This window comes from Atta colombica, unplaced genomic scaffold (assembly GCF_001594045.1).
Source record: "Atta colombica isolate Treedump-2 unplaced genomic scaffold, Acol1.0 scaffold35, whole genome shotgun sequence".
Lineage (NCBI taxonomy): Eukaryota > Metazoa > Arthropoda > Insecta > Hymenoptera > Formicidae > Atta > Atta colombica.
The window spans coordinates 827820-842115 of record NW_017259459.1 but is presented as its reverse complement, the minus strand read 5'-3'; the positions used below and the strand labels follow the sequence as shown (position 1 = coordinate 842115).

Below are 14296 nucleotides of genomic sequence, written 5' to 3'. Positions count from 1 at the left end.
TAATTTATATTCTTCATATTATTTTTTATTACAAATTTGTTATCGAATATCATGCATTGAGAAAACTTGAACTATCCTAGGAATAAAAACTCTTTTATCATATCATTTCCATTATAATTTTCAAATATATAATTTATATTATACATTTTCGATAATTGCGATTCAGGACAATTCGAAGATAATTATTATTAACTTATCTGATAATCTTTACTGAACATTCATTGCATTCTATATTCCAATTGTTTATTAACTTTACGAGATAAGCAAACTCTGCCTGGACGATGAAATCTAATTAAAATATCGCATTACATTTCATTAAAAATACATTCAAAATTCGCAGCTTTACAAACAGCAAAATCATAGAAATAAATGTACTCTTAGTTGTTTATTTAATACGCAGTAATCATTCATATGTCCGATATTCAATCGCACTCACTATATAATGGCCGACGTTATCAAAATTATTTAAGAAATAAGTGCTATCTAATAAAATTTTAAACGACACAAATAGCTAGGTAATGAAATATAAAGTAGGACGTTTTATCTCTATTCAACAATTAATAATTTTTAATTTTTAATCATATTATACGCTTATGATAATGGCGTACATAGTAAGACATAGAATAATAGAAAATCGCTGGGCAAATAATGTGTTAATGATTCGACGCGAATACGTAGTTTTATTTATATACAATCGGTCTCACGCTATAAACGTGAATTCTCGCTGCAGCGAGCACGACTATGAACCGATCGCGCCGCCGCCGCCGCCGTTGCCGCATCCAGCGATGGCACCGGTCGTGCGAATCACCGACACGGACGTGATGCCCGTCGCCGACAGCGACGACAGCATCGACGACCGGGGCCGGCTGCCACCGGAATTGATTCTGGATGGCGACGTGATTCTCCCCTTGGATGGCAAAATCGAGGACAGCGCGATGGAAGGCCGCGAACTCGGTGAAACCGGTGGTGACACCTCCGAAGAATTGGAACCCACGGCACAACAGTTTCAGGATAGGCTTGAGGAACAATTTCTCGCATCCACTCTCTACACAGAATCCAGAACCGATGGCGAAGTCAACACTACTCAGGTAGAATTCACAGTTTAAGTTCATACGAGTGTTTACGAGAAAAAAGAATTTACAAGGAAACTCATGGAAGAGTTCTTTGATTTTAATGAACTTTGAATGTATTGTTTTCTAGATAAAAATAAGGAACGTATTTTTTAATAAAAGCCCAATCACAATTTTAGATGGTGCAACATCCTTTTAAAATAAGTCGCTTTCTTTAAATATATATAATATTTATTACAATTTATATTATCGAAACTGTAAGAGAAAAAAAAATATCCTGAATAAAAGTTGTATGGTTTAAAAAGTATTTTATAATAACTTAAAAAAAATTTGTTTAAATAAAAAATTAAATTTAAAAATGTTTTTCTAAATCATAATTATTAAGTATTCTTAAAATCGTTCAACTTCTATTTCAGATTTTTTTTCTATTTTCTCTTAGTTTCGATGATATTTCGAAAAACAAAAACCAATTTTCTTCAGAGAAATGTTGCACCTCCTAAAAATGCGATTGGAACCTTATTAAAAAATACGTGTTCTATTATTTTTGTCCAGAAAATAACATATTCAAAGTTCATCAAAATCGCTTCTATGGATTTCCTTATTAGTTAATTATAGAAAAATTTATCTAACCTATAATTAGTAACAATACTTATAATATGATATCTAATGTGAGATATTCTTATAGAATATGTAGATACATTTAATTAATGATACAATAATAATCTTAGTTTTCCTTTTTATAAAATTTATTTTTTTACTTTATTTATGAAATTTACGGTTTAATTTCTTTATTTGACAGTTTTAACTTATATATGCTGAAGTAATAACACAAATCGGTAAATCAATATTTATTGGCCGAGAATTGTGGCTGCTGCAAAGGCACCTTGTTCGCGAATTGAACAAAAGGGAATAAAATAAAAAACGGTTAAATATAGCCGCACGAATCGATAGAGACCCCGGAATTTAAAAGCTACGAAGCTCGCAGGGCTCGTCTTGTTGTCTTTGATTTGTTTTACTCGCATCGAATATACCGCCTATATTTAGCGAAACTCACGTGTAAAAAGGAGGCTTAAACGCAAGAGTGTCATTGTCCGATTGTGCAATATCGCTGGTTGCAATACTCTCCAGAAAACTCGAGCTTCTCCATCGGTGGCGCAATCGGATCCAAGAATATATGGCGCCGCCAGAATATTAATCATCCCTCGACCTTGCAGATATTTTTCAATGAGGACGAAGTCATTCGCGCGCGCTCCGCGACAGCTCACGAAAGTTTTCACGATTTATTTCGGTGAATCCGACAATTCGAAATGGATTCCAAATCTCACGATGGCTTACTTAACGATTAGCTACAGTGGCTAACTATTTCACAGTTAGCCACACACAGTTTAAAATATTCACTTTTAATATACTTTGCATGTTTCTAAACGATATTGCATGTTGAATGCTTCGCACGACACTAATCCATTTTCATTGTGACCTTAAAATGAGGTATTTATAATATTTTAATTCTAATAATTTTTTTATAAAATAAAATAAAAGTTTTTGATGACAATATTAAATAATGCAAATGTCTTACGTCTTTTAATATATTATATATATATATTATATATATTAAATAGCATCAATTTTTTTAAGAGTATCTTATATAGAGGGAGTATACTTACTTGAAGGAATATTAAATAAATATCTAGCATTGAGATGAGTTATAAAATTAATGTGGCTCATTGAAATGGAAAACATATGAGCACATAGCATTAATAAAAACAAATATATAGTTATAATTAATTTGTCTTAATTTAATTATCTTTACTAAATTTAAAGTAAAAATAAAAAAAATGTTGACTATATTTTTAATATTGTAGTATTGCCGGAAGTTTCGATTCTTTTAGATTTTTTTAGATTCTTTTAGAAGGTTCGCATTCCCACATTATTTTTCAGAGAAGCATTTATTATTTTAGGTAGACTCATCGGCGGTGGAAGAGTTGCCGCTTCGACGCGGCGCTCGTGGCCTACCTCAACGCCTGAAGACGCAGGCTAGTAAGCTACGCTCAAGGCTCCGTGGTTTCCAGCGGCCCACATTCTCGTTTCCGCAGAAACGACAGAAATCCGAAAAAGCAACGGCAACGACGACGACGACGACAACGACGACGACGAGATCAGCGGCGGCTAGTAGCGGCAAGTCGGACAAGTCCCGTAAGTCTGTGGAGAAGCGGCCCAGCAGAATCGATCGGATAAGAACGTCAATTTCCGAGAAGACAGAGAAATTCAATCTCGAACGGCCGAGGTTCAGTCTGCCAGATAGATCCAAATTTCACCTGCCGGAGAGACCGAAGTTCAGTTTACCGGACAAGTCGCGTTTCCACTTGCCAGATAAGTCGAAGTTCAACATCAAGAAGCCCAACATCCGTCTGCCTAGCGCGCTCGTTCGCGTTAAACGGCCGCCTCCCTTACGCGAGCAACAACAGCAATATTCGACAGAATCTACTACTGGCTCCAAGCGTAATATTTTTGATTTTGCTACGTATCCGCGCATCTTTGATAAAAAGTCCAAGAAGCGCGGCGAGTATGCGACGTCCTCGCCTAAAGACTTCAGGACTCAATCAACAGAGAGCGCGACCTTTCCTCGTACTCGGAAGACAAAATTTTTTGGCACCAAGTGGACGCAACGTTTTGGAGATTCGGCTTACGTTCAGAATCAAGATCGTCCAGAGGAAGCAGTAGGAAGCGAGGGATCTCCTCCGTGGCATCAAAGTTCAATAGAAGAACCGCCGAGATTGTCCGCTGGAACGGAGGAGGAGATAATGGCGGCGGCTCATGCCATTCCATGGGAAGATACAAAAAAACGAGAACAGTACGAAGAAGAGGAGATACAGTATATGGACTACGAACAGGAATCATCAGAGATGTCGGATCGGCATCCCGCTCCTCCGAAAAGATCCTACAAGTCACGAAGGCGAGATGAGTCATACGAACACGAGGAAGTAATGGAGGTGGATCCGAAATTATACGATCAAGAGATGAAACATGTTCATCGAGATGACAGCGAAGAGAACGAAGATGCGGCAATACAGGATGATTGGCATGCAGAACAGCAAATGATGCACAAGGAAAAATTCAGATCGATTCTGAGATCGCGATCGTTAGACGAAGACATGCCACGAGTTCTGAAGCAAGAAAGGTATGAAGGAGCGTTTATGGCGGTGGATCCGAGGCGATTTGGACTACATAAGATGGCATCCGAAGAGGAAGAAGGCGAAGAACGCGAGCCTTCCTCGATACAGTCTGATCGAGAGCAGCAAGCATCGAGCGGCAGTTCCTGTGATCGAAGACGTCGCGGTGTGATAGAGGAGATCGACTCGGACGAATTTTTTTTACGACAGAGCGGAATCAGTCAGGATGACATGAATCTGGGCAATTACTTAACCGATGAAATCCGAGATGCTCTCAGAGCAGAAGTCATCAATGTGTTGCAAGACGACGAACTTCCATCTACTCCGCCTCAACGTCCTGTGAGAACGCGGACTTTGAAAAAGCATAAAGAAGATTTAGAAGAGTCCAATGAGGCAGTACCGGTCAGACCAAAACGGGAACGAGTGGCGCGACATAGTCGAGAGGCATCGATCGAGATATTTCGTGAGCGCACCAGGAGTGATTCTAGAAGTGATTCTAGACATCAAGTGGTATATCAAACGGAGGGAGAACAATCGGAACCGTTACAGGAACCATTGGACGATATAGTCGTGGTGAAACCGGTGCGCAGAAAGTCGAAGTCATCCTTGCGTAGTCATTCGCAGCCACCGATGGAGACATCGATACTTTCTCCTTCGACACCCATTACTGCCGCACCCGATTCATCTACTCCTTCAACCGTGCCACCGATCATACCAATACGCAGAAAACGTTCGCATCGCGAAACGGTGGATCGAAGAAACGGCGGCGAAAGCACACCGATTTGTAATGGTCATCGCGACGACTGGGAAATCGAGATCATCGAATCCAGGAAGCCGATAATTCCAGCAAGATCGTCGCGATCACGGCAATCACTAATCGAGCAATTTGCAAATGGCGACGCTGTCATGTCCGCAAGTCACGAGGACATTAACGTCGAGGACTTAGACGCGCGACTTCAACGACAGGACATTGTGCCAGAACCGATACCGATACCGCCGAAAAGACGATCCCGTTCGAGGACCATGTCAGTCGTTGATGAGGACAGAACATCGCATGGTGCGGAGTCTTTACCAGAAGCTGGTTACGTCGAAGAGGACATACCGCGAGAGGAGGAAGAGAATAGCTCGACGCGAGATATCTCGGGCTACGCAATTGTAGAGAAGCGGGATAAACCGCCCAGACCACCACCGCCCAGAAGAAAACGCGACAAGTTCGCTACAACGCCGAGACCAACCCCGCCTAGGCGACCTCAACGAGCGTATAGTACTCTAAGACCCACTACAATAAGAGACATCAGCATGACATCGGATACGATCATCAGTATGACTCTAACACCATCCGAATCTGCGCCATATATCGAAGTCGGCGCGGATGAGGTTGAACATAGAGATTTTCGCAGCGGCGAATTGCTCGACAAGATCCAAGGGCGTCCGCTTCCGGCGCCACCGCGACCACCCAGGATAAGAAAGGAACATGCGATGACTGGACGACCTCGCACTCCGTTTGAATATGAAGAGACAATGGAGATGACAGCGGCGACACAGACCGATCCATTGCCAGACGATATGGTGATTGAAGAATTAGAGATCACCCAGGCGAAACTTATAATGACACCTTCTAGATCAGGCTCGCAGATAATGGTATCGATGGAACATATACCCAGTCCAAGCAGAACGACCACACCTCCCGTACCTCCGTTACCAATCCTACAATTTTTACGAAAAGAAGAAGAAGAAGAAAAAGAGAAAGAAGGAGAGGAAGAACGACTTCCAAAAGAAGAAGACATTCGAATGACATACGAGACTGTATCATTAACGTCACTATCGCCTACGAGAGAAATCGACTTTCGAGAGGAATCGAAGCACAGATCTGCGCCGCATCTAGAGGAACACGTCACGGAAGAATCACAATCGCGACCTCAAGTCAGGCCGAGTTTTTTGTCCGATGAGCCGCTGAGAATCAGCAGTCTCGAAGTCGGAGATTTAAAAGTTGATCGACTGAGCGTGTCACAGATAGAAGCGCACAAAATCGTGGCGTCCGAAGTAGACGCGATGATGATTACGGCATCGGAATTGAGAGGTGGCGATTCCATGGAGGAAAGTTTGTCGCCGGCCATCATCAGAGAGCTGATAGCGATCAGGAGTCATTTGGAGACCGTGATGACTACCCAGGCACAAGAAAGATATCGCGAGAGCGAAAAGGAGTCCGTGAGCCACAAGATAACCGACATTCCTATCAAGGCTAATAGTCCAGTTCAAGAGCGACAATCTGCGTCGCAGGATGTTCCGACGGAAGCGGTGAAGCCCAGCGAGACTGTCGTAAATGAACCAATATCTACAGAAGATGAGAAGACAGATGCTGACAAGGATCAAAAGGTTGTTAAAACAAATGTAGTAGATGTCAGGGACAAAGAGATATCACATCCCCTCTCAGTTGCTCAAGCCAAAGAATTCCCTTCCTCACAGACACTTATGATAGATGAATTAGAATTCAAGGATAAAGAATCTACCACACACTTGTTCACGATCGCTCAAGATAAGTCCTTACGAATTTTAGATTCCGAACATCCCTTAACTTTGAGTCCACGAACCACGTCGGGCTCCCACGTGGATGAATCTCGTGCCTCATATCCTTCATCGGATACGCCTTCAACCCGGCCCTCCGAATCGAGAGAATATCCTCCGTCGGATGCGCCTTCAACCCAGTCTTCCGAATTTAGAGAATCGCCGGATCGTGTCGGCGAATCTCCGAGTATCTTTGTTCAGACTACTACTACTATTACTACTACTACTACTACTGCTACTGCTACTATCACTACTGCTACTACCGAGCTGGGCGCAATATCTACGGATCTTCGTAGCAGCAAGGACGATGTGTCCGACAATAAAGAACAGACTTCTCGCAAATCAAGATCTAGATCCTCCTCACCTACTAAAGGTATACGGCAAACCGCATCTCCAGTTCGTTCATTGCCACCAGCCATTTCCGTGACTCCTGATACGTCGACCCCTGATTCAACCGTACCAAGACACGGTATCTCTGCGGACGTTAAACCACAGCGTGCCGTCATTTCTTATTCTTCGGACACGAGACACGATGTCCCTAAAGACAGTCAACCACAGCGTGCTGTTATTTCGCAGTCTTCCGACGCGGGACAATCCCTTACGGAAAAGCAAAGGGAGTCCTCTCAATCGCCAGTTTCTTCCTTTCCTTTGAGTTCGACTCATTTCATCGCCTTTCCAGCTTCCGAAATTCCAGCTCAGTTCTTTTCTCTGAGTGAAACGCCAACAAGTCAACGCTCTGATATAGAACCCGGCGTTATAGATACTACGCAGCAGCTTCTTCGAGCACTCCGATTGGCTGGTATTAAAGCCATGAGGTATTTTATAGGGTATTTAGCGTCTACGTTAAGTATGGATGACACGAGAGAGAAGATAAGAGATGTGGAATTAACGATATGCGCCTTGTTACTTCTGATCGCAGGCTTGTTGATATATTATTTCAGTAGCACACGGATTGTAACACATCATCATCATTGGGATTATTTTAATCCCCCTCAATAGCACTTCTACAATTCAATTTGCCAAAGAAGTCCGTAAATAATTTATTGGTTTATAGAAGTTAAAATTTCATATTGTATAAATTTTTTGTACAATTTTGTCTGAAGAAAATACTAGGATATGACGAAGTAAGGAATTCGAATTGAATTAGAGCTCTTGTACACATATCAGAACGAAGTGCCAGGTTTGTAAAAAATAAATTGTAATTATATTATTAATATATGCCAAATATATAATTAAAAACTTTAATATTTAAAGAATACTATTTACAATAATTCTTAGTATAATTCATGTGCTATATACATATACATACATCAGTCAATAATATACATAACATTTAAGAAAAAAGATTATTTAATCGAGCCTTTATTAATTTATAATTTTCGTCAGAGAACACAATTTCTATTCTTTTCTCTAAAAAATCGATACCTTATTTTCTCCTATATTATATTTATAACTTAAATTTAAAAATTTAGTAGATATTTTTGATATAACTATTAATAATTTTATTCTTTTTTACAATCATAATTTTATGACTTAAAAAAACTGAAATTAAAAGTAAAATGAATAATATCCATTTGTGTTTTCCATTTAATTAAAAGAATCGTTAACAAAAAGACATTTTATATATAATTCAATTAATCACAAAATCAATGTGAAAAAACAAAAAAAGAAATTAAAAACTAAGATTCAGCTGATTTTACAAACAAGGTTCGACTATATAATATTTTTTCTTATTGATAAATATTGATGAATATTTCTACACTATTATGAATTTTTTGTTATAATTATAATAATAAACCAATTATTATATATGGAGTATACAAATGTTTGCTATTAAAATTTGTTGATATATATATATATATATATAAATGAAAAAGTACAATTAAAGTACAATTAAAAATAAATTAATCGTATTTCCAAATAGTGGGTGTAACAAAATGATTTATCATAATAGTATGTTGGTAATATTGGGTATTATATATAATATCGCATTTAAAAAATTATTGCCAACAAAAATACCTGCAGTTACTGAAAGAGATCCTCTTCGTATACTTTAAGTTCCCGTCTGTCTTTATGTGCACTTTTCTGTGAATAATTAGCCGCTATTGGTGACCACATAGAGCTAGACATAGTGTCGCTAACTGGCTCTATTATTGGCTGCCTTCTTGCTAACGATACTTTTAATTGGATGGACGAGACCATGCTACCATCCATCTCACTTATTGCTCTCTCAGCAGCTTCGGCCTTTTCAAAGGTTATAAAGCCATGGCTATGGGCAAAAAAGAACAGAAATGATTATTAATAATCGAAAATATTTACTAAAACTTTGAGTGGACATTAGTATGTATAAGAAAAAACATTATTTATATTTACTTTTTCTCTGCTTCCATGGAAATATGGATAATATTTCCAAAATTTTGAAAGTGCTTCTTTAGATAATCCTCTGTTATTTTGTAACCGCATACATATATTGTATTTCCTGCACGTGGTTTAATTTCTTGTTTAGCAGGAGCTGGAGTATCACTGGTATTTCTTTCTCCAGTGTTTTGAGCACCAACAAAGTTATTATATAAATCCTTGACTTTTGGCCTCACTGTCTCTGTTTCTTCTTCTTCCTGCATTGCTGAAAATGGTTGATAGGAACTAATCGTCTTTTCTGTACTGTTTAACTTCCTTTCTAGTCCGCGAGATCTTTTGAAAGTTTGCTCCGGTCGCTTAGGAGTCTTTGGGGCTGTGATTACGCCAGATTTAATCAATTTCTTGGCAACTTCGCGAGCATCTCTTGCTTCTGTAGGCCGTTTTGGAGCCTGAGGAATGCGTTCTGTTTCTTGTTTAGGAGCTTTTAGATCTTGTAGCGCTTTTTTCTATAATTTGAGGAATGATTGACAAGAATTAAAAATAAAGGTAAGGTAAAATACTTTATACAAGATATAATTGTTAGAAAAAAAAACGATGATCTTTGCTTGTAGATTAAACAAAAATTTGAATTTTGCGTTATGAATTAATTGAGAAATGGATATCTAACAGATAAATTAAATTTTATCGAATATTTCATACAAAAACATAACCTGTACCTTCCTCTTCAGCTTATTGAACTTAGTTTGCAGCATCAACTCTTCCTCTGTTAGGTTTGACGGAAAATGCAGGTATACCATATTTTGCATGTAATATCAACAATGTTTTTGCAATATTCTTTATGACTTTTTAAACAAAATTGGAGAATCATAGAGAAAACGCGTCCTGCGTCTAACCGGTCTATGTGTACTACAGTGCACTTGAGATACATATAATTTTATTTACTGTCACTTTTCAAAAATTAATTTGCAAAATCTAATTATGTACGAGTCTTTGCAGCTTCATAAAAAAAAAACGAAAAAGTTTCATAATGTAATATTACTTCTAGCAGATAAAATAACAGCATGAAAACATATATTCGCACTGTAAATAAATCGAGCATATAGCATATCATTTTATTTATTATAATGTTTTTAAGATCGAAATTGCAAATTTAGCTCTTTAACCGACTTTGTAATTTCGTAAAATATAAACTAAACCGATTTTCATAATAAAATATTGCTTTCGCAAAACAATATATGATAGAGCGATAGAGAGAACCTGATAAAGTGCAGATATGTAGGTGCATCACATTCTCTGAGTTAGCTTATCACTCCAATAGAGTCTTGTATATAAAAGAGACATAAATTAATGTTCGAGTTTCTGATTGGTAGTCTGATGTGTAATACTGATTGGGTATCCCTTCCTAAGTGAAGCAACTATATTGCGACCGCAGCTATTTACGTAGATGACAGCTGACACATGGTTGCCGAACTGTATTGCTACGAGAGTTAATTCATCGGATTATCTGAGTTCATCGTTGATTTTTTATCATTAAACTTTCGCATTATAGTAAATTTTTAAATTAAATTATTGTTCTTGTTGTAATTTTGTTTATGTCGGCAAACAAATTTTACGCTAAGTACGAAATATGTTTATATTAAACGGAATTCATATTTATGCATTGGAGCGGTCCAAATATGTCGACACAGGAAGTATCCAGACTCTGATGGGAGTTCGATTTCGAATCTCTTTTATATACAGAACTCTAGTCACTCTTGTTTTAAGCTTTTTGTGTGTCATGGCTTTTCCACTTCCACTGTGCTTAGCAGAATTGACAGTCCAGTGGCTGAGTAGCGACAAGTGGCGCCAGTGGCTGAGTCAGTCTGACGTCTGACCAAGTCTGACTCTGACATCATTGGGTCCTTGAATGCGTTCTCGCATTTACCGGATCGCACCAGATGCTTCCCGAGAAATTATCCTTTCGAAAAAGAAAGAACGAACACGTCATAGACACTCGACAAGAATCAACGTGTAAGTTTCTATTCGTTTGACGCTCTCTTATACCTAGACAAAATGTGCATATCGGTGACGGCGCTTAGTCGACGAGGATTTACCTCGAGGGATGTTATGCGGTTCGGCATTAAGCAACTTCATTGCTCCAGTTGCGAATCAACAATGAACAACGTGCTGTCACGACGATGTCCCGCATCGTTGAACGTCGCCGATGTCTCACGAATTTTGGGCTGGTTTCGCGAGAGCACGAAAATGTTTTCTTCCGTGAGGACTCCGATTTCCTCCGACGTCGTCGCCGACGCTCTGACAAAGCGACAAGCAAAGGAGTTGGTGTCAAAGCTCACTTCGGAGGAACGTGGCTTGTTTTTGACAGCATTAAACGAATGCAAATCAGCGGAGCAGAAGGCTGGTTATGAAGGTAGACATCCCTTGTTTCAATAAATTTGTAATCTTAGACAAGCATTTGCTATTTAACGAAAGACTAATTCTCATTTTAAAGATTTACAGACAATTATTTCTTACAAAACTTACATAAATTACATATTAATGAAGAAGATATTGATCTTTTATATTTAGCTTTATATATATATATGTGTGTGTGTGTGTGTGTGTGTGTGTGTGTGTGTGTGTGTGTATAGGTATAGCATAAAGAAACATATAATAAAATATCATAAAGAAACATATATAATAAAATTCTTGCAAGACAAGTATTCGCTATTTAACTAGGAGCTAATCCTGATCTTAAGAATATACAGTAGAAAATAATTTCTTATAAGATTATATATTGATAGGGAAGATATATTGATCTTCTTTTATATATTTAATTTTATACATATACATATCACAAAGAAACACTATATAAAATTTTTGCACCTTTACTAGGTCAACTGGCAGCTATCCGATGGAGGAGCAAGTTAGGCAGACCTAGCAAAATACCATCATTAGGCGAGGTGGATCCTACAGGAACCTACTGCCCTATGCCGGACGATTGGTTAAACCGCAAGTACGGTAAGGACATTACTATTTTTATATATATTTTTAATCATTCATATCGTCATACATTCGTTAAATCATCGGTACTATTAAAGAAAGAAGTATAATATAGGATCATTAAATACAGTACAGGATCATTTAAAATGTCTTTAATGCAGTGTAACAATTCGTTACATTCATAAAAAAAAACATGAACGTTAACTTAGATTTATTACCTATAGATCTCGAAAATAAAATTAACCTCCCTGTTATTTAATGGTATTTTTGGATATAATGGAATATTTTTCCTGCAATGCGATCTCCATGGATGTTATTCTGTAAGTTTCTCGTTTTTTCTCAATTTCTCTCTTAACTCTCTAGCACTCTCTGTGTCTCTTTTCCTCTAATTACACTAACTCTCTTGCCTGCTTCTATTCTAACACAACTTTTTGGATGTTTCATGGCCAACCACAGTGCCACAGTTAGGTAATATTTTGGACACTTTTCTATGGTTCTCTCATTTTTTAAAAACCTTTTCCCCCAATATGGAAATTAATCTTTGTTAATTTCATTTAACTAAATACATTTTTATAAATTATAGAATTATCTTTTTCATATTTTCATTTGTATTTCTTGCAAATTTTGTTTTTGAAATAATCATTTGGCCAGATTATTTTTCATGCATATAGACAAAGTTGTTTGGATAAAATGATTTTTCTAGAATTTGTTAAATTCTACAAAAAATTATCTTTAATAGTAGAGCTTTTTGTTTTTTTCCTTACAATACTTTTTCCTTCATTTGAATTTTGTTAAGATTCCTTTTTTTATTTAAATTCATTAAAAATACATCACAATATACAGTTTTGGTGTTCATGAACCATAAAAACAATCTTATATTACCTTATATTGCATTTAGTGTTTGCTAATTTCATTAAGTAATTACGTAGCAATTTCATATTAAATATGATTAACTTGTGGATTTAGATTGATCTTTTGTTTTTTACAGTTGAACACGTTGCAGAGCCATCCACAAAAGACTTGGTATTCGGTATGTATTACTTTCAATTCATTGATTCAATTCATTCGATATTACTTTCAATATCAAAGAGTTTATATATTCACTAGCAAGTAATCAATCGCGTTTTTATCTTATTTATCTCCTATTTACTGTTCACAAAATAAAAATTAAATAATACTTTTATTTTAAAAGATTTATCATTACTGCAAAGATTGATTAAATAATATAGATATATCTTTTAAGAAAATTTTAATTAGACAAAATATGTAGAAGTTTTATATACATATAATAATTTAAATCTCAATTCAAATTAAAAGTGCAAATAAATAATGTGGAACAATAATTGTATTTTTGCAGTCGCGATCGCGAATGCAATTCCATTCGTTGGATTTGGTTTTCTTGACAACTTCATCATGATCGTTGCTGTATGTATCTTATGGACTTCCGTCATTTCCTATGTGCCGACTTTTAAGATTGATGTTTCAGGGCGATCAAATCGAATTGATGCTGAACAGAAGGTTCCCTATCTCTACCATGGCAGCGGCAGCGCTGGGCAACACGGTATCAGACGTCATTGGAATCGGTTCGGTGCATTATGTTGAGATATTTGCTCAAAAAATCGGCTTCGAAGCGCCCAAATTAACTCTAGCACAACTGAATCTGCCTAGGACACGAATAGCTGCGAATGTGGTACAATTTGTTGCTTCATTATACTTTATTTTATATTGAGCATATTTTTTTGTTTTAATATTAAGTAAAAATACTAAGTAAAAATTTACGTAAAAAAGATTTTTGGATAATTAAAAAGATGAAGTCTTTTTCAGTGAAATTATTCAAGGAAATTTTTTTGTTGATTACAGGGTCGAGTTATCGGTGTTACGATTGGATGTATTATTGGCATGACGCCTATACCGTTAGCCGCGCTTTTTCGTAATGATAGCTGAATTAGCCAAAAAAAATGACTGAAAGAAACGAATTAATTTAATTAATTTAATACAATTAACTTAGTATGTAGGACAGGCCGCAAATACCCCACAATAAGCGTTTTATTTTACACAAATGCTTAAACTTTTATAGTTTTAATGTTCAACTATCGTAAATAACACGATTTCCATCTCATCCAGTATTATAAAATTAATATATATATATAT

The 14296-nt window shown here is 37.0% G+C and overlaps 3 protein-coding genes across 5 annotated transcripts in view; 2 read left to right on the top strand and 1 right to left on the bottom strand.

Annotated features, from left to right (window-relative positions):
* LOC108690740 overlaps positions 1–8058 on the top strand; it is a 9682-nt gene extending 1624 nt beyond the window's left edge. The window contains exons 2-3 of the mRNA XM_018198178.1: positions 731–1088; positions 3029–8058. Of these exons, the coding sequence (XP_018053667.1) occupies positions 731–1088; positions 3029–7804 (5134 nt within the window). The 3' untranslated portion in view covers positions 7805–8058. The remainder of the gene's footprint in view (positions 1–730; positions 1089–3028) is intronic.
* Positions 8059–8703: 645 nt separating this feature from the next.
* Positions 8704–10115, bottom strand: LOC108690743 (negative elongation factor E). The gene is made up of 3 exons (XM_018198183.1): positions 9880–10115; positions 9179–9669; positions 8704–9074 (listed from the first exon to the last, which is right to left on the bottom strand). Exons 1-3 carry the CDS (start codon positions 9967–9969, stop codon positions 8831–8833), a joined length of 825 nt encoding a protein of 274 aa, XP_018053672.1. The 5' UTR covers positions 9970–10115; the 3' UTR covers positions 8704–8830.
* A 916-nt stretch (positions 10116–11031) lies between these two features.
* On the top strand, positions 11032–14261 carry LOC108690741. 3 transcript variants are annotated; one of them, XM_018198179.1, is made up of 7 exons: positions 11032–11173; positions 11305–11573; positions 12038–12163; positions 13134–13175; positions 13503–13570; positions 13632–13835; positions 14006–14261. In XM_018198179.1, exons 1-7 carry the CDS (start codon positions 11070–11072, stop codon positions 14087–14089), a joined length of 897 nt encoding a protein of 298 aa, XP_018053668.1. In that variant the 5' UTR covers positions 11032–11069; the 3' UTR covers positions 14090–14261. The 3 variants fall into 3 exon arrangements, with proteins under 3 accessions (XP_018053668.1, XP_018053671.1, XP_018053670.1); XM_018198181.1 differs by having other exon boundaries at positions 11095–11573; XM_018198182.1 differs by lacking the exon at positions 14006–14261 and having other exon boundaries at positions 13503–13829.
* The last annotated feature ends 35 nt before the right edge of the window (positions 14262–14296 follow it).

Excerpts from the sequence above, each read along its gene's own strand:
- LOC108690743 (XM_018198183.1), bottom strand. The coding sequence starts at position 9,969 with ATGCAAAATATGGTATACCTGCATTTTCCGTCAAACCTAACAGAGGAA. Across the intron at positions 9,670-9,879 it reads TCAATAAGCTGAAGAGGAAG|AAAAAAGCGCTACAAGATCT; the intron begins GTACAGGTTATG and ends CTCAAATTATAG. Across the intron at positions 9,075-9,178 it reads TCCATGGAAGCAGAGAAAAA|CCATGGCTTTATAACCTTTG; the intron begins GTAAATATAAAT and ends TTTTGCCCATAG.
- LOC108690741 (XM_018198179.1), top strand. The coding sequence starts at position 11,070 with ATGCGTTCTCGCATTTACCGGATCGCACCAGATGCTTCCCGAGAAATT. Across the intron at positions 11,574-12,037 it reads GCAGAAGGCTGGTTATGAAG|GTCAACTGGCAGCTATCCGA; the intron begins GTAGACATCCCT and ends CACCTTTACTAG. Across the intron at positions 13,571-13,631 it reads ACTTCATCATGATCGTTGCT|GGCGATCAAATCGAATTGAT; the intron begins GTATGTATCTTA and ends TTGATGTTTCAG.